The sequence below is a fragment of the Dipodomys merriami genome, unplaced genomic scaffold (assembly GCF_024711535.1).
Source record: "Dipodomys merriami isolate MVZ:Mamm:240054 unplaced genomic scaffold, mDipMer1.0.p SCAF_2859, whole genome shotgun sequence".
NCBI classification, from domain to species: domain Eukaryota; kingdom Metazoa; phylum Chordata; class Mammalia; order Rodentia; family Heteromyidae; genus Dipodomys; species Dipodomys merriami.
The window spans coordinates 1-20,289 of NW_027204336.1; the positions used below are offsets into that span (position 1 = coordinate 1).

Below are 20,289 nucleotides of genomic sequence, written 5' to 3' on the forward strand. Positions count from 1 at the left end.
TTCCTAAATAGTTAACTTATTTATGCCCCAGAAATTGATATCATTACCTCAACTAAGTAAATGACTAGTAGTATTAGCCAATAGATGAATTCAGGCCCACTGAATTTAATATCAGAAGCAATGCAGAGGCACAGAGGCTTGTAATTAGGGTGGGCGCTAGTCTCTCATGCCTGTAATCTTAGCTGTTGAGGAGACTGAGACCTGAGGATCATTGTTTTGAAGCCAGCCCAGGCAGGAAAGTCCATGAGACATTTATTTCCAGTTAGCCAAGGAAAAGCTGGAAGTGGCCAAGTGCTGGTGGCTCACACTTGTAATCCTACCTACTCAGGAGGCTGCATCTGAGGATCAAGGTTCAAAGTGAGCCTGGACAGGAGAGGCCATGAGACTCCTATCTCCAGTAAGCCACTGGAAAACCAGAAGTGGCACAGTAGCTTAAATGGTAGAGTGCTTGCCTTGAGCGGAAGAGCTGAAGGATAGTGCCCAGGCCCAGAGTTCAAGCCCCACAACCAACAACAACAAAACACTAGAAGTGGTGCTATGGTTCAATGGTAGGGTGCTAGCCTAGAGCAAAATAAGTTCCAGGGCAGTGCCAGGCCCTGAGTTCAATTTCTAGGGCTGACGCAGAAAAAGGCTTATTCTTAGTTTAACCTTCTCCTGTTGCTATCTGGAAAGTATTAATATTTGAACAAAAGGTGCTGTGTTGTCACTTTGTACTGGGCCCCTCTACCCTGTGGCTAGTCCTGAGGAAGGTTCATGTGCCTCATCCCTGCTACATTGTGTGCTTGCTCTATCATGGAATCTCGGTAAGTGTGTGGGAGTGTCAGCTGGTCCTGAAGTAGTGAGCTCCCCATCCTTGGAAGAATTCAAAGTTGAAACTGGAGGAAATTGGAATGCCAGATGGGAGGAGTTAGAGTAGGCAATCCTTAGGATCTGAGTTCCTATGAACCCTGATTGTAGGATTCTGTAACTTATCCTTCTACAATGTTACTGAATGTCAGAAAATAGAGGAGATGGGGACCGAGGAAAATGGTCTAGTGTGTAGGATTCTGCAAGTACGAGGAACTTGGAGTTATTTCCTTACTGTTGGCAGTAGTACTGGGCTGCTGACCCTCTGCTCTCCCCAATGTTATCTGTATGGGAGAAGCTCTGTTCTAGTGCTGAAAGTTCTCCTCTTGGTCAAAGGTCACAGCAGTGACACTAGAAGTGCTAGTGTCCTCCTTCTGAGGCCTAGCAATTACTTGCCCAGCACCTTTGTTTGCTAAAGAGGGGAGTGTGTGTGTGTGTGTGTGTGTGTGTGTGTGTGTGTGTGTGTGTATTTGCATGTGTGTGTGCAGTGGTAAACAGGATGGACTGGAGGGCAGGAAGAACAAATGACACTCCAGACCTCCTGCCATGTATGTGACATTCCTTCTCAATGTTGGAACTTTAGGCAAGTTATTTTCATCTCTTTTCACCTCACTTTCTGCCTCTGGAAAAGGGATCTGAGAGAATGAATTTTAGCAACTTGACTTAATTTTTAGAGATTTTCATTAATAACACAATTTATACAGCACTTTGTGTTTTTCAAAGAACTTTTCACATATGTGAGCTCACCAAAATTGTCTTAACAATGAGAAGGTGGTATTTGCACCATTTAAGTGATAAAGGAACAAAGGCCAAAAAGACAGTGGGTGGCAAAACTAGGCCTCTATGTCCACCATTTCATATAGGGATCTTGGCTATTTTCTAAAAGTTTATCCTTTTGTTCATTGAGCTAATAATGACAGGTTCCCATAATGTGATACTCACATAGTCCCTAGGCTGCTCCTGTGCACAAGGATTGTTTTTCTAAGACAGGATCTGTCTATGTAGCCCATGTTTACCTCATACTCTTAGTGTTCTTCTTGCCTCTGTTTCCTGAGTACCACAATACATGGCCACAGGGATGGTTTTTGCTGAGGTCCTCCATCCTTCTTTGGTCTGCTTTGACTGGGAATGTAGCAGGGTGAGAGCCATGCCCTGAGTTCTAAAGTTAGATACCTTCTGTTCACATCTCCCAATTTGTCCTGTAGCTGAGTGGCCTGGACAAATGACCTTTTGGGACCTGATTTTTTTCATGTGTAAAAGAATGGTAAACTTAGCTTCTTTCATGCAGGGCTGGTGCTATACCACGAAAGCTATACCTCTACTTCCTACATTTCTTTCTAGTTAATTAGAGATAAGAGTCTCATAGATTTCCCTGCCTGCATTGGCCATGAACCATAATTTAATGATCTTAGCCTCCTGAGTAGCTAGGATTACAGGTATGCGCCACTAGCATTGGGATATTAGGCATATTTTTTAAATTAGCTTTTAGGCTTGGAATTGTAGGCTTCTTTGGTTTTCTTTTTAGTATCTGCCTGAAGTCCCAGGGAGCCCCTGTGAACCTACTTGAAAGAAGATCTCATCACTTAAAAAACAAAACAAAAAAGAGAACCACCAGGAAAAAAAAAACACCCTGCATAACACCTCTGTGAACATGGGAGAGCAAAGAAGTAAGTTATGACATCCACTTCTTGCTGCCATTTGGTATTTTGCAAACTGCCACTGCTATTAACAGTCACTTTTGAGTATTTATGATCTTGCAGTTAGTTGGAGCACTTTGATTCTCATAAGAAAAACAGGTTCACATTTAGAAAATGTGCCCTACAAGTAGCTGAGATCCCTCAGGGAGGCTGATGGATGGGGCCCACACAGGGGAAGGAAATGCAGCCACCTCGCCAGCCTGCAGAACTTTGCCTTTTCCACACACCCTAGTTGGAAGCTGTTTTTGTTTGTTGTGGTGGTGGTTGTTTGTTTTTGTGTTTTTTTTCCAGTCTTGGTATTTGAACCCTGGACCTGGGTGCTGTCCCTTAGCTCTTCAGCTCAAGGCCAGCACTCTACCACTTGCTGCTTCCAGCTTTTTCTGTTTATGTGGTGCTGAGGAATTGAACCCAAGTTCTCATGCATGTGAGGCAAGCACTCTATTACTGAGCCACCTTCCTAGCCCCTTGAAAGCTGTGTGTTTATGTCTGGATCCTTACCCTGCCAGGGATGGACTTTCTGTGTGGCCCTGGCATAGTGTCCCATGGCAAAAGGACATGTAGCTAAATACCAAACCACTTTCCACACATATGTCCTTGCACCACACCAGCCACAATGCTAGCAAAGACCAGAAGCTGGTCTTTGAATTTATCCCAGAGTCCTAAACTGGTTCTTGGTGTGTGCAGGATAGAAGGGAGAGTTTTGGATCTGGCCAGTGTTGAAGCATCAGCCCAAGTAGAGCACCAGATCCTAAACTAGAAATTGGGAAAACACTGGCTCCCACTTTGGGCCTCAGTTTTGACTCTCGCTACATGATGCTCTGAGGTCCATGAGGTGCTTCAGTGCCAAATTATACAGGACTTGTGTTCAAGAGAAGTTGGGGTTTCCAGAGAAGGAGAATTGCATTTTAGGATTATTAGTTGTTTTTTGGTTGTTTTGGTGGTGGTCGTGAGGCTTAAACTCTTTGCCTGAGCGCTGTCCCTGTGCTCTTCAGCTTAAGGTCAGCGCTCTACCTCTTGAGGCACAGCACCACTTCTGAGAATTGCATTTCAGTGACAAATTTACAAAGGTCTTGTCACTGTACATGTAAAGAAAGCATCATCAGCTTGTCAGTGAGAATCTTTTCACCAAGTGGATATGAGGGAAGGTTGGGGTTCCTGCTCTGTCTGTGAGACTTTAGCTGGGCTCTGGGTCTTCTCAGGCTTGTTTCTACTTCTGTAAAATCCTTCCAGGAAACCTCTTCACATTGAGTTGCTATGGCTTCTTGGGCTCCTCTTGGCTGTGACAGCTTCTGACACTGCCCTTGTTTGGGGGCAGCTTGGATGGTTTTGAGGAGCCCTAGTCAGACATGCTTTAGAATCTGTTGGGATTCATCTCATGTGTTTTTGATTTTAGATTGAAGTTCATGGATTTGGGAGGAGAAAACCAGAGAAGTAAATGCCATTCTTAGCACAAAGTTGATGTATTTTCACTGTCAATTTGACCTTGATCACCTAGTCCGTGGGCCTTCATAGTTCTCCAATGCCAAAAATCTTTTTCTTCCTTTTTTAAACTTTACTCCCCCCCCCCCCCCACCTCCCAATCTATCTCTTTCTGTGTCAGTACTAGAGCTTAAACTCAATGCCTGGGTGCTGTCCTTTAGCTTTTTCATTCAAGGCTGGTACTCTACCACTTAAGCCATACCTCCAATTTAGGGTTTTGCTGATGCATTAGAGGTAAGGGTCTCTTTGATGTTTCTGTTTGTGTTGGATTTGAACTTCTATCCTTAGATCTCAGCTTCCTGCATAGTTAGGCATGCCCATCTCTTTTGAGAAGACCTGGTGATGTAACATATTATTGACTGTTTGCTGTGCACCTGGTAAAGTGTTGTGTGGCAGGGCTATGAAGACACTCAAGACATCATCTATGCTCAAGTATCCCAAGAATGAACTGCAGCTCAGATGTGTGCAACAGCGCTCTCAGCGCACTGGGGAATGTGCATTGATAGTGTTCATAGGACTTCAAGGAAGTTAGTTACCTGACCAGGCTTTCCAATTTCCTGATTTTGTGCTTTAAGTGAATTTCCATGATTCCCTTCCATTTCCTTCAAACCATAATATTTTTTTTTGGTTGGTTGTGAGGCTTGAACTCTGGGCTGGGACACTGTCCTTGTGCTCTTCAGCTCAAGGCGAGAACTCTACTGCTTGAGCCACAGTGCCACTTCAGGTTTTCTAGTGGTTTATTGGAGATAGTAGTCACACGGACTTTCCTTCCTGGGATGGCTTTGAACCTCGGTTCTCAGATCTCAGCCTCCTGAGTAGCTGGGATTACAGGCAGGAGCCACCAATGCCTGGCAAACCATAACATTTTAAATGTTACAAGAGAGAGAGAAAATTACAGAAGCTAGCATATTTCTTTTGGAGACATACCCAGAGACTCATTATTTTTAAGCATTTTCTTAGCACTTCTTGTGTTGAAAGCATTTTTAACTCATTAATTAGTAATCCACATTAATATATAGATGGAATTAATCTATTCCAGACAGAAGTTTGTCTTGAGGAAATACAAAAAACTTAAGTACTATTCCTTTCCACCTGTATCTTCTCTCTCCTCCCCTCCACCACACTTTATCTTGTTCATTATTTAGATTATTGCTCTGATCATTACACTCTGATTGAGCGCCACAAGTGTCCTTGGAGCTTCCACAAAGTTTGGGTTGGGTGTCTTCCCACTCTTCTGGACTCCAGGCTGTACATGGGTCTGCTTTGGGGACTCATTAGCACTTGAAAATGAAATTGGCCTCATAAATAGTCATCCTCAGGAAACAACGGGCTCTCCCATTTTTATTTTAGTTGCATTCAGCTGAAAACCTCTTAGCTTGTATTCTTGTTTGAGGAGAGTTTTTTTTTTTTTCCTCCTTTTTTCCTTCTTGCGGATCCTAGGGCTTGAATGCAGGGCTAGGTCTTAAATGCAAGGCCAGGAGATTTTGTTTGTTTGTTTTTCCTCAAGGCTGGTGTTCTACCACTTGAGTCCCAGCTCCACATCTGGCTTTTTGGTGGTTATTTGGAGCTATGTGTCTCAAAGACTTACCTTTCTTTCTGAGCTGGCTGAAAACCATGATCCTCAGATCTTAGCCTCCTGAGTAGCTAGGATTTCAGGTATTAGCCACTAGTATCTGGCTAGGAGGTTAGTTTTTACCTTCAGAAAAAAAATCTCCATAACATGACTACCATTTATGTCTCTCTTTGGAACAAGGGCTCCCCTGTCCTTGTATTTGATCAAGATGATAATTTTCCACCTTGTACAGATAAGGAAATTGAGGACCATGAGGAGCAATCTCAAGATTGGTAAAAGTCAGAGCTGATATACATCTCCAAAGCTCTCCCCTTCCTATATTTCTTTGGTTCACCATTCTGGGCCTTCCCAGTGTGGTGCTCATGTTCACCCACAGTGGGCTGTCTGCCTTCCTCTGCTGCTGGCCTCTGGTGGGAGAAGCTTGCAGAGGATGTGATGGTCTCCTGATTATACTCTTGTCTTCATTTTGTCACCTGGTGATCTGTTTCAGGAGCTGCCTGTCTATGGCCCCCCCGTCCTCTTCCTTCCTTCCTGTCCTGGCACAAAGGAGCCACTCTTGGTACTAAGATCGCTGTGAAATCAGATATGTAGAGAATCAGCCTATTGTCCATGTGGGGTCATAGATCTGAGGATTCTATCCCTGACCTCTGGGAGCTCTTAGTGTTATCAGAGAAGAGCTGCCTTGTACTCCTGGAGTCCCCTTCATTAGCTCCTTTTCTTTCTGCCCTTACAGGTCATGCCTGTTTCAGTAAGTAGTTATTATATGCCAGGTCTCATGCTCACAGACTGCTATCTGTGACAACCTACTCATTAGGAGGTGAAATCATTGTTCCTCTTACCAGATAGGGAATCAATTGTTTAAGGGCTGGGCGCCAGTGGCTCATACCTGTAATCCTAGCTACTCAGGAGGCTGAGATCTGAGGATCATGGTTCAAAGCCAGCCCAGGCAGGAAAGTCCATGATGCTCTCATCTCCAATAAACCACTAGAAACCCAGAAGTGGCACTGTGACTCAAGCAGTAGAGCACTTGCCTTGAGCTGAAGAGCTGCGGGATAGTGCCCAAGCTCAGAGTTCAGGACCCCTGACCAAAAAATAAATAAATAAAAATAAATAAATAAATAAATAATAAAGAATCATTTAAGGAAGGGGCTAAGAAAAAGAAAATACAGCTAAGAAAAAAAGAGAGCAGCAGAGATTCCTAATCTCCATATCTAATAGATATAAAAAACATTCAAAAAAACATTCAAAAAACAGATTGTACCCAGGTGCGGGTGGCTCACCACTGTAATCCTAGCAATTCAGGAGTCTGAGATCTGAGGGTCCTGGTTTGAAGCCAGCCTGGAAAGAAAAGTCTGTGAGGCTCTTTATCTCCAATTAACCTGCAAAAAGCCAGAACTGGAGGTATGGCTCAAATGGTATAGCACTAGCCTCGAGCAGAAAAAGCTTAAGGAAGGGCTAGGAAGGTGGCTCAGTGGTAGTGCGCTTGTCTTGCATGCATGAGGCCCTGGTTCCATTCCTCAGCATCGCATAAGTAAAAAAAGAAAAAAGCCAGAAGTGGTGCTGTGGCTCAAGTGGTAGAGCACTAGCCTCGAGCAGAAAAAGCTTAAGGAGGGGCTAGGAAGGTGGCTCAGTGGTAGAGCGCTTGTCTTGCATGCATGAGGCCCTAGTTCCATTCCTCAGCACCACATAAGTAATAAAAGAAAAAAGCCAGAAGTGGTGCTGTGGCTCAAGTGGTAGAGTGCTAGCCTTGATCTGAAGAGCTAAGGGACAGTGCACAGGCCCAGAGTTCAGGCCCCATGACCAGACCCAAAACAAAAAACAAAAACAAAAAAGCTTAGGGATAGTTCAGTCCCCAGTTGAGTGGGGCTCAGTGTCCCAGCTCTGAGTTCACTCTCCAGTACTTGCACCAAAATAGGAATAATATTAATAATTACTTAAGAAGGAACAGGAAATACTTAGGATGTGGTAGATGTTTGAATCCTGAAGCTCCCTGTTGAGTTGCCTTGTTTCCCTTGTAGTACTGTTGCAGTGGTGTGTGTGTGTGTGTGTGTGTACACAAGTAACCCTATTAGTTATTTTATTGTGACCGTTAGGACCCATGAGCAAGAACTATTATAAGAAAACAGAAGTGTTGAACAATACGCTGTAAGCTACAACAGTAGATGGCCAAGCCAGATGGACCCCAGGTATCATTGATTCTGGACTGTGCACAGTTAACCAATCACAGACAGTATTGGCTCCTTGGTTAAACCCCAGAGAAAAAGCTGCTTTGCTAGGGATGCTGCAAGATAGACTGGCCAAGTGAATATCCTGTGTTAAAACAGGGAGAGGCAAGTCAGTAAGGTGAGGGCTATGCAATGCTCTGAAGGAAATGGGCATAAGTGAGAGCACCTGTCCTAAAGGGGCTTGTGGTATTAGTCTTTCCCCACACCACCATCCTAGAAGTTGTCCCTCAGCTTTTTGCTCAAGGTTAGCACTCTGCTACTTGAGTCATAGCTCCACTTCTGGCTTTTTTGTTGCTTTATTGGAGATAAGGAGCCTCATTGACTTTTCTGCCTAGGATGGCTTCACAGCATGGTCCTCAGATCTCAGCATCCTGATTAGGATTACAGGCATGCGCCATGGGCACCCATCTATAATGCTGTTCTTAATGGCAGTGGCAGTCAGACAGGGCCTTCATCCATGTCTTATATGGTCTCATCCTAATAGGTACTGTCCTCAGGCTAGAGTGTAGGGGACTGACTGGAAATCTCAGGCCTGGCCACAGTGACAATTGAGTGAGTTACATTTCTTGAATTTGGATGCAGGCCACCTGCTTTGCTTCTTGGGTTTCTGCTTTCAAGTGCTCTGCTGGACTATACCTGGGGTCTCTGGTGAGACGCCTGGGTGAATGTGGGCACTTTTCAGAATGGCTTAGAAGCAGCTCTTGGTGGCTTTGCAGCTTGGCTTTCATTTCTGGCATGACAGTGCATTGGGAAGGTTCTGGATCGAGTCAGGCTTAGCTTTGGGCTCAGTCTCTGCCACATGCTAGCTCTTTCTTCCATTCCAGATGAGTCACTGTCCATCTTAGGCTGCCCTGTCCTGTCTCCTCCTCATATACCTGTCTCTGACTTGGGGCCAGGGATCTGATGAAGAAATTCTCTTCAGACAAATAGAGATTCCCTGGAAGGAAATGGATCATGTAAAGCTGGTTTCTCCACTGGCAGTTGTTCAATTTTATTTCCCTTTCATTTTTCTTCCTCTTCTCAGGGATCACTGCCTCTAAGAACTTGATAGCAACTAGACTTAGATGGTTAAATGTAAATTGGAGCTGGCTTCTGAAACTCCAGGTGAGTTTCTTCAGGCCTGGGAGATTTTTCAGAGCCCTACGCACATAATGCATTTTAGCCTTTATTTTATTTTTTTAACCTATATTTTTCTTCTTGTATTACTTCTAGATGCCTTTTATTTTCCCTTAGGACTCAAGCATAATTTTGGTTGCTTTTAGGTGTAATTTTAGAAGGCCTAACTCATTTCAGTGAGAGGAAGATTTATTATTTCACATAATAATAACCACAGTGGGGCTGGGGGGTTATCCAGGGGAAGGGTGCAAGCCTGGCACGTGTGCAAGGCCCTGAGTTCAGTCCTCAGCCCTGGCAAAAAAAAAAGAAAAAAAATAATAACCATAGCACAAGGGAGACGGTAGAATTCATTAATTCAGTGGCTCAGTACTGTCTTCTTTTTTTGTCTTTTGTTTTGTGAGCCATGGGGCTTGAACTCTGGGCCTGGGCTTTGTCCCTGAGCAACTCAGCTCAAGGCTAGCACTCTACCACTTTAGCCACAGGGCCACTTCTGATTTTCTGGTGGTTTATTGGAGATAAGAGTTTCACAGGTTTTCCTGCCTGGGCTGGCTTTGAACCATGATCCTCAGATCTCAGCTTCCTGAGTAGATAGGATTACAGGCCTGAGCCACTGGCACCTAGTCTGTCTTCTTATATTTATATTCCTACCATCTTTTGAATTGACCATACTGAGTATATTCTCCACAGGCTAAAGTTCATCATCCCAAGTTGGCAGTTGCAGCACCAGACATCCCATGTAAACACAGAAACCAACAGAATGGATGATGAGACAAAATTGGGATTTGTTTGCAAAGAGGACTGAGAAGTGACCACTGAGGTGGTATCTATCCTTGATGAGAAACATATACCTTTTCTCTTTTGCTTGACAGGTTAAGAACAAATATCTTGTCATGGCATAATGAGATTACATACTGTGCCCTCAACTATTATTTCCTCATTTTATTTCCTTCTGCTCTCTACACTAGAAGGCCAAACAAGACCACTAGCTATTGTCAGAACTATGTACACCTCATTTTTACCTCCTTGTTCTAGGCAGGATGAGCCTGTGCCTGAACCACACCCTGCCCATGTGGCCTGCCCTGCAGCTGTAGCATAAGACAAAAACGGCTAGAGTCAACAGTACTAGCAGAGCCTCTCCCTTGTTCCCTCCCAAGTATGTATTTTGAAAACAATCTTTTTATTTTATTTTTTTAAATTTAATTTAATTTTATTTGTGAACATACTGTACAGAGGAGTTACAATTACGTGGGCAGGATAATGCGTACATTTCTTACCAAGCATTGCAGCCTCCTCCTTTGTTTACCCTTCACATCCCTTCCCAGCCTCCCCCCTCCCCCCCAATCTTTTTATTTTTATTGCAAGATAAATCAGAAAATATAGCTGGCACTGTTGGGTTATGCTTGTAATCCTAACTCATCAGCAGGCTGAGATTTTAGGATTAAGTTTCAAAGCTAGCTTGGGCAGGAAAGTCTGTGAGCCTCTTCTCTCCAACAAACCATCAAAAAGCCTGAAGTAAAGTGGTGGCTCAAGTGGTAGAGTGCCAGCCTTGAGCGAAACAGCTAAGAGCCAGTGCCCAGGTCTTGAGTTCAAGCCTCAGAACTGGCACTCCCACTCAGGATCCATCCAGGATCCTGCTTTCCCTTGATCTGTCAGCCCTCCTCTGCCTCCTCCAGTCTGTGACATTTCCACTGTCTTTTCTTTAGTATGAGCTTGACACTTTTGAAAAGGGCAGCTACTGATCCTGTGGGAAGCCTCCCAGTGTGACTTGGGTGGGTGTTTTTTTACTTTGGCTGGTCCTGGGATTTGAACTCGGGGCCTGGGTGCTCTCTTGGAGCTAGTTCTAGGCTATCACTCTACCACTTGGAGCTACAGCACCCACTTCTAGTTTTCTGGTGTTCACTGGAGATATGAATGTCACAGACTTTTCTCTCTGGGCTGGCTTTGGACCAACATCCTCAGATCTGAGCCTCCTTATTGGCTAGAATTCCATGGGTGAGCCACTGGAACCCAGCTAGGCATATTGGTTTCTTTGTTTGTTTGTGCCTAATTTTATAACTGAATGAGAAAGCTCAGTTATGTCATATCAATTTCTGGTGTCTCATTGCCTGGATGTATCTTTGGTCATCTACTTAAGGTGATCCTTGTCAGTATTTTTCAGGATGAGGCCACTGTTTCTTACATGGTAATTGGCAAATAATCTGAGTCTATAGTTCAATTGCAAAGAGATTTTCTTCAAAGGGTATCTCTGTGCAGGTTTAGCTTAGGAAACAGATGGGAACCAGATGCTTTGGTTGAGATGGACATGGGCCAGGTTGGTATTCCAGCAAGATCTTCTGCCTCATCTCTAAATGGCCCAGCTTGTGAAGTGCCTCAAGTTCTGTTTGAGAACCTAGCCTGATGTTGGAGATTTGCCTATAAGCTTTTCTGCAAGATAGTTTCCTTCCAAACTGACATTCACAAAGTGAGTTAGCTTTAATAGGCATCAGCAGTGGCTATGTGCTGCCTGGGTGCATGGTATTCCCCAAGTTGAGGTCGGCAGGAGCAAGGTGCTGGTAAGCCTTGATTGCTGAGAAGGGTAAAGGAGGGAAAAGGCAGCCTGATGGTAGGAGTGAGAGACACAAAGCATATGCATTTTGGTTCCTTAAAAATATGAATCCCTTTGGCTTATTTTTTCTTAATTTACTGGCATATTTCTCTTTTCCAATTCATCATAAAGTACCCAGAAAACTTAGGAAACCATTAAATAATGCAATTGCACTTTCACCTACCTGTTATTTATTTATGTTTGCTGCGAGATGATGAATTTATTGAGAGTAGAGTATCTACATTCCTTCTACTAATAATATTAACAGTATAAACAATATAAACTCTTTGTCTTCCATCCTAACACATTCTAGATGATCTTTTATTTTCTTTTTTGGTTGGTTCTGGGGCCTGAACTCTGGTCTTGGGTGCTGTCCCTCAACTCTTCAGCTTAGGGCTAGCACTCTACCACTTGAACCACAGTGCCACTTCGGGCCTTTTCTGCTTACGTGGTACTGAGGAATTGAACCCAGGGCCTCATGCATGCAAGGCAAGTACTGTACCACTGAGCCACCTGGCCAGCCCCTCTAAATGATTTTTAATCATGTAGATTCAAATTTAGATGGTGTTGACCAAAGTATAGAGATTTCCATTGTTTCCTGTTTCAGAGTATGTCTTAATATCATATGAAGTTAAATGAATTACATTTCTACAATGATATATTTTGTATGTATTACATATAGTGCATGCATTACACATAGTATACAACACACACACACACACACACACACACACACACACACACACACACACACACACACACACACACACACACACACACACACACACACACACACACACACACACACACACACACACACACACACACACACACACACACACACACACACACACACACACACACACACACACACACACACCCCTACAGCTTAGCTCCAAGGTATCTTAAAGTTGCCTTCTGATTTCATGCCTCGTGATTCTTTTTCTCCCCGGTATTTTAATGGCTCCAGGCAACTGGTATCATGTATACCTTTGAGCTTTCTCATGGATTGTTTTTATACCTTTGAACACTCTCTCTGGCATTTTCACCTGTCACTGTCTGATGTATGTCTCAATGGCAGGTATTTGCAGATGACTATGGGGCTAATCAAGTTAACATAAATGAGTGAATTGAATTCAAGTGCCAATTTTGAGGTACAGGAGCATTGCCTAAAAGGACCAGTAGCTATTTGGCATGAAGTAGTTATTAACCAGTCACTATATAGCCTTTGTTGCTAGATCTTTCAGTTTTCAAGGGAAATTGGACACTTGCACTTTTGTATGAAGACTGGTTTTTAAACATGGAACTCATTTAAAAGTTTAGGCACTATATAGATAAATTAAAAACATCTCTAGGCTAGATTTGACACTCCAAGCTCTAGACTTGTGTTTGGTTCTTTGTGTATGAATCATGTCTCCTGATTCAAATGGGTGTTTTCCTTTCTGTTAGCATTTTTGGTATGTATCTTAATTATAGTAGTGTGCTGGTCTTTCTGCCTTAGTTGTTAATAAGTTTTTAAAATCTGTTTGAAACATTTGTTGTCATATATTGGCTCTTTCCTACATGTAATCCATCTCTCTACAAAATAGTTTATACATACCTGTGTGTATGGGTGAAGGAGGGTGAAAGAGAAAGAGAGAGAGCACAAGAGAAGAGTGAAGGAAAGAGGAGGAAATACATTTATTCTCTCATGGTATTTGATTCTCCTTCTCTTCTTCTGGAAGGAATTAGATTGGGTAATTGAATTGTTGCTTAAAAGTTGATCTGAGGTGCAGGGAATGTGGTTTAGTAATAGTGCTTGCCTACCATGCATGAGGCCCGTTGTTCAGTTCCTCAATACCACATACACAGAAAAATCTAGAAGTGAGGCTGTCTCTCAAGGGTTAGAGTGCTAGCCTTGAACAAACAAAGCTCCAGGACAGTGCCTAGGCCTTGAGTTCCAGTTCCAGGACTGGCAAAAAAAATGTTAAAGTAGGAATTCAATGGATATAGCCAAATGGTGGAGCTCTTCCCTGGTATGTGTGGGGTCTTAAGTTCTATCACTAGCCCTGTAAAAAAAAAAGTAAGTGTAAAATATAAGTCAATCGTCATCTCTTTTGTCACATCAAATGTTCCAATACTAACAGAATTTTGGTATATTTATGATGAATATTTTTAATAATAGCAAAAGGCCCAGAATAGTGTTTTATACTTATAATCCTAGACACTCCAGAGAAGGAGATAGGAGGATTAAGGTTTAAGAGCAGACCAAACAAAAAGTTAGTGTTTCAGAGATAGCAAGCATGGTAGTGTATGCCTGTAATCTCAGGTACTTGAGAGGCAGAGGTAAGAAATTCATAGTCTGAGGCTTGCCTAGACAAATTGGGAAACGCTATCTAAAAAACAAAAGCAAAAGGATTAGGGACATCTTTTGTTCCCTAGGGCCACCACTATAAATAGGAAACAAAACCCTAAAAAACTGTTCTGACAGAAATATTTTTGGATAGATTAAATCTCTGGAAGAGTTTTAGTAGGAAGTGATTACTAAAGATTTTAAAGGATAGTCAGTAAAAGGGGAAATAGATAATGAACCTCCTCACAATGAAAAACTTGCTCAGGGAAAGACTCTAGGAAGACAGGAAAAAGATAAACTATAAACTAGCGTGAAATATTTGCAAGCCATATAGTAGAGGAATTAAATCTCCAATAAACAGTGTTCTCAAGTCTCTGTAGTACATAATGATAAAAACCAAACCAGAATGATTGGATAATGACCAAAAGATACAAATAAATGTTTCACTGAAGAATATATATTCAGCAAATAAGCACATAAAAGGATGCCTTTGTCCCAGCCGTTAGAGGAATGCAATTTAAAAGGCTCAGTGAGGTACCACTACATACCTATTTGAATGGTTCAATCAAAATAGTGACAACACAAGGTTGATCAGAATTCAGGGGAACTTGATTATTCATACATTGCCACTAGGAAAATGAAGTGATAGTTTACTTGGGAAAAGAATAGAATAATACCTTGTTTTGAGACAGTACTGTGGATTGAGCTCAGTGCCATGGCACTATCCCTGAGCTTTTTTGCTCAAGTCTAGCGCTCTACCACTTGACCCACAGTGCCAGTTTCTGTTCATATGTTACTGAGGAATCAAACACAGGGCTTCATGCATGCTAGGCAAACTTTCTACTGCTAAGGCACATGCCCAGCCTAACAGTAACATTTAAAACTAAACTGAGTAGCCCAAGAGAACGCTTTGGTTCCCATAAACACCTATACATAAGGTTTCTGAATCATCTTATTTCTGTGATAGTCCCAAAGTACATTTATACCATGGACTATTCAGAAACAATAAAAAAAGTCTTAATACAATAGAAGTTGGTCTGGAGGGACTTAAATGCTGTGTAAAAAATTCTTAACAAGTGGCATGCTATGTAATTTCATCTATACTTCTTGAAGTGAAAGAGTTTCAGTTGAAATCTGTTGAAATCTGAAGATTGGTGGATTCTGCCACAATGAATTATGCTTCAGTTATGGAAGCTGTTATTAGGAGAACGTGGGGGAAGATCTGTGGGATCTTGTCTGTATTAATTTACTAATGTTCCTGCCTGTGACTCTGTGAAAGTGTCAAAAGATTTAGACAAATAATGTATACTAAAAAAGCTGACCTCAATCACTTTTTTCCCTTGGGCTTTCTGATAAAGATGATCCTTGAGACTCCAGTGATAAATGAAGATGGAAACTGGGAGTCAGTGGAGAATTCTGAGTCTGTGAAGACTAATGAATCTGTTGACCAACATGCCAATCAAGAAAGTTAATGGAAGCTGTAGTGCCCAGTTGAAAAGACCAGATGTTGGGTCTTCCAGGAACCCTGAGACTGCAGAAGTTCTCCCTTTTCAGGTATTACAGACAGCCACTGACTAGAATCTCTATTTTTTTGTGGGTCATGGGGCTTTGAGCTCTGGGCTTGGGCGCTGTCCCTGTGCTCTTCAACTTAAGGTGAGCACTCTACCACTTGAACCACAGCACCACTTCCGGTTTTCTAATGGTTTATTGGAGATAAGAGTCTCATGAATTTTCCTGCCTGGGCTGGCTTTGAACTGTGATCTTCAGATCTCAGATACTCAGCCTCCTGAGTAGCTAGGAAAACAGGTGTGAGCCTCTGGTGCCCAGCTAGAATCTCTATAAAATATTGGGATTTAAAAATATTGGGGTTAACCTGGTACCCCTGGCTCACACCAGTAATCCTAGCTCCTGAGGATGCTTAGGTCCAGATGAAATGCAGATTCAATTTCCAAATTTCAGCAAAATGCTACACTAGAGGTATGGCTCAATTGGTAGAGTGCCAGTCACGAGCAAGCAAACCAAACGTGTGAGGCCCTGGTACAAGGAAAAAGAAGTTGGGGTTAAGAGACTCGAGCTCAATGCTAATTTAGGATTGAACTTCTTTACTTATTTTTACAACCATAAATAATAGTTTTTCAGTTCTATAAATGCCATCAGCAGTAATTACCTTTGCTGCATGGTGCCTACATGATGAAAACATGCAAGTGTCTGTCAGTCAAGCAGTGCATTAAGCAAATATTATTTGGTTCCCCATACTTTGGCTAATAATTAGATAACTTACGTATATTATACTATTGCTCTCTAATTTTTCATACTTTATTTCTTTTTTTTTTTTTTTTTTTTTTGGGGGTCCGGTCGTGGGGCCGGAACTCTTGGGCCTGGGCGCTGTCCCTCAGCTCTTCTGCTCAAGGCTAGCGGTCTACCACTTGAGCCACAGCGCCACTTCCGGTTTTTTCCTTTTTGCTTATGTGGTGCTGAGGAATCGAACCCAGGGCCTCAGGCATGCAAGGCAAGCGCTCTACCACTGAGCCACCTTCCCAGCCCTTTCATACTTTCTTGTGTCTTCCCTCCCCCGCTCATTTACTGGGACAGTAGGAAACTTTCCAAAGATATATCCCAGGCCAGATGGGGATATTGGGGCACCTGGAACAAGTCCTTGCTCTCCTCAGGCTCAGCTACATTAGCAACTGTGTGTAAGATCATCAGTCATTTCATGACTGTCTGTGTTTGTTTACATTGTTACAAGGGACTTTGTTAATAAATCTCCTTCTACATTTGTTCAAGGGATTTATTGTTTGAAGACAAGTGATCATAAGATAGATGATAGACATCGCATGTAGAATTGTTAGCATTTTCGTATTAGAATGAAGTCTAGGAATTGCTATAAGTGTCTGTTCTTTAGTGATGTTGTATCAGAGTTTTTGTATAAAAAATGTTATACTAAGGAGATATTTCCAAGGATTAATAACCCTAATTGTTAAAAATAAACTGTCTTATAGCTATCATGATTTTAGACACATGGACTTTGATATTACATTTTTGAAATTTAGTTTGTTTAGTTTGTTTAATGAAGAGCAACACATTTTGATTTTTCTCTAGGACAAGATACTTCAAATATCATGGAAAAGGCAGAGACTTCCCTTGGGATCCCTAGTCCCAGTGAGATTTCAGCCGAAGTCAAACATGCTGGAGGTCTATATATGGAAACATTAAGTCCTAGGATACTTTGGATTCAGTAGCTAGCTTGTGCAATTTTGATACTAAGGACATGGGGACATTCTACAGGTGTGGTGTGTTGTCTTGTGAATCCAGCTGCCAGTTAGAGATCTGTGTCTTGGAACTGCTGATATCCCTCTACTCTGCCTCTGAAGTAATTTCAAGGACTTCTACGTATTAAAATTACATTGTCATATATGTTGAATATAAGAATTGCTTAGCACTTTGTTTGGCAACCAGGGCTAGGTGAATTTAAATCTGTCAGGACCAAAAAGTATTTTTGTTCATTTAAGGCTATTTTTTTGCCTTTTGTTCTTTGTTTGTTTGATTGTTTTTCTGCCTTTTGTTTTTTGATAACTGGGCATTGAACCCAGGTTGTTGCACTAGCTAGACAAGGTTTTGCCATTGAGCTGAGGTACATTCTAGCCTTTTTTCTATTTTCTTTTTGGCATTTTCTTGATCTACTGAGGGGCATCTGAGTTGGTTCCATATCTTAGCTATGGTAAATAATGCTGCAGTAAACATAGTTGTGCTGATAGCTTTAGGATGGTCTTGTTTGTGATCATTTGGGTATATGTCCAAAAATAGGATTGCTGGGTAATAGGGGAGCTCTATGTAGTCTTTTGAGGAACCTCTATACTACTTTCCAAAGTGGTTGAACAAGTTTACACTCCCACTAACAATGCAGTAGGGTTCTGTACATATCCCCTCGAGCATCTGTTGTTATTAGAGTTCTTGATTCTAGCCATTCTAACTGGGGTGAGGTGGTATCTCAATGTTGTTTTGATTTGCCATTTTTTTATGGCTAGGGTGGTTGAGCATTTCTTGATGTGTCTATTGGCCATTCTTATTTCCTCTTCAGAGAAGTTTCTCTTTAAGTCTTTAACCCACTTATTTATTGGGTAGTTGTTTCTTTGAGGATTTGTTTTTGGAGGATTTGATTTTTTGAGTTCCAGGTATATTTTAGATATGAGACCCTTGTCTGTTGTATGGCTAGTGAAGTACTTCTCCCCATCCATGGGCTTTCTATTGATCTTGCTAACTATGTCCTTTGCCATGCAAGAAGCTCTGCAATTTCATGCAATCCCATTTGTCCAATCTTTCTTTGATTTGTTGTGTTTCTGGGTCTCTTTTAAGAAAAATTTGGCCTGTGCCAAGGTTTAGTCTTGAAAGTTTGTATTTATCAAAAGGAAACCTGCACTTCTAATCCATATGGAAAAATTTTGAAGACCAGTTTGTTTTCTTCATCTCTCATAGCCCTTATTGTTTCTCATTTAATACTCTGTGCTCATCTCTATCATTTTTCTCTGGAAGGAGATTTATTCTACCTGTCTTTCTCCATCTTCAGAGTTATATTGCGTCTTGGCATACACACCTATCAGATACTAATAGGTTCCACTATCACTACTTGTGAATACCTAAGAGAGAATTGGATTGACCTACTTTCGGGTCCATAGTGCATGGGTCAGTAGAATGGAGAGATAACTTCATGGGACATGGCAAATTACTCCATATATGAGGCACTGTTCTTAATGATGCTTGCATAAGTGAGGCTACTTTGTCTGTGACTAACACACTATGTGTTTAAAAATGAATTTATTTTTCTCCCTGAAGAACTCTACAAATAGAGTATTGCATGTTATTTTGGCGAATGTAGGGGCCTGGTATCTTCACTTTTATTTGTTGGGTTCTTTATGATTTTGTAATTGTTGTCAGATCATGCTGTGAGTGCAGGTATGGTATTCTCAAACAGATAAGCTCAAATTCAGGAGTTACAGAGACAGGAAGTTTCATTTCTCCTCATGCTCCCAGCAGCTAGAATGGTTTAATGTCTAACTCTGATGCTTTGAGATGTTGGAAGATTAAAGTGTTGGCATTTTCAGAAATTTTTTATCAGGAATTGCTTTTAGTGGGCAAGGAAAACAGGAGTTAGAAGTATGTTTGGATAGTAAACAGCAGTGATTTCATAAGACTTGAAGGATATTTGTCATTCAGAGCCATGTTTTAGAAGGGGAATAAAAATCATGGAGAACCCTGGCAAGAGTGGCTAGTATTAATGTCTTAAAAAGTTAGAGAGTTAATGGATCATGAATATGAAAATCTAAGGAAAGGAGATAGGGAGAATACACCTTTTTTTATACCTTTGAAGACTAGCATGGAGAACAGAATTTAGGTTGTGTTTACTTGTGTCTCATGAGTAGAGAACTCCCACTACTCAGTGGAAGTTTTATGGACTTAGATTTTAGTTGAATATTAAGTGTACCAGAATAGAATGGGTGGCTTTTTCATCCTAACGTCTTTCCCATCTAAAATTTCTAAGCATTAATTTCACTGTGAAGGAAAGTATACCGGAGATGGGTTTTTTTTAGAAGTTTGAGATAAAAGATACCAATGAAATCACTTGGTATCTTTTTTGCAATTTTGTCATGTTCCTTTAAGGATGTTGTCTTCTGCTGTGTGTGTGTGTGTGTGTGTGTGTGTGTGTCTGTGTGTGTGTGTGTGTGTGTGTGTGTGTGTGTGTGTGTGTGTCTGTGTGTGTCTGTGTGTCTGTGTGTCTGTGTGTGTGTGTGTGTGCGTGTGTGTGTGTGTGTGTGTGTGTGTGTGTGTGTGTGTGTGTGTGTGTGTGTGTGTGATGTTCCTGGAGCTTGAAGTCAGGGCCTGGGTGCTGTTCCTGACCTTTTTGCTCAAGGCTGAGTAGCTAGGATTATGGTTGTCAGCTACCAGTGCCCGGCCTCTTTCTTTTTTAATGTGTATGTTCTGGCACTGGAGCTTGAATTCCGTCTTCACAGTCTACCTTGTCTCCCTCCTCCACAGCTGGCACTTGAACCCTGCCTCTGGTTTTTGCGGGATAAATAAACGGAGATGAAAGTCTCACAGACTCTTCTGCCCTGGTGGCTTTCCATTGTGATCTTTAGATCTCAGCCCAGAGTAGCTAGGACCATAGGCATGAGTCACCAGTGACCCTGTCCTGCTTTCCCAATTCAGATTCATACTTAAAAACTTTTTAACTGTTACTAAAAGATACTGGTTACAGTTATATAAGTTGGGTAAAGAGTTCATTTCTTTTTTATCAGTCATGGACATGAACTCTGGGCCTGGGCGCTGCCTCTCACCTCTAGAGCTCAAGGCTAGTTAATGCTCTACTACTTGAGCCACAATGCCACTTCTAGTTTTCTGATGGTTTATTGGAGATAAGAGTCTCACAGACTGGCATTGAAGCA

General features: G+C 41.9%; 1 protein-coding gene across 6 annotated transcripts in view; it reads left to right on the forward strand.

The window, feature by feature from the left end:
• Positions 1 to 9: 9 nt before the first annotated feature.
• LOC138838619 (protein FAM114A2-like) overlaps positions 10 to 20,289 on the forward strand; it is a 32,012-nt gene continuing 11,732 nt past the window's right edge. For 2 of the 6 annotated variants that reach the window (XM_070038020.1, XM_070038025.1), the window contains exons 1-3: positions 10 to 2,513; positions 15,211 to 15,406; positions 16,952 to 17,044. In XM_070038020.1, coding sequence (XP_069894121.1) covers positions 16,972 to 17,044 — 73 coding nt within the window. In that variant the 5' untranslated portion in view covers positions 10 to 2,513; positions 15,211 to 15,406; positions 16,952 to 16,971. Of the gene's footprint in view, positions 2,514 to 9,968; positions 10,090 to 15,210; positions 15,407 to 16,951; positions 17,045 to 20,289 lie in introns of all 6 variants that reach the window. The other 4 variants (XM_070038022.1, XM_070038024.1, XM_070038021.1 and 1 more) reach the window with 3 other exon arrangements.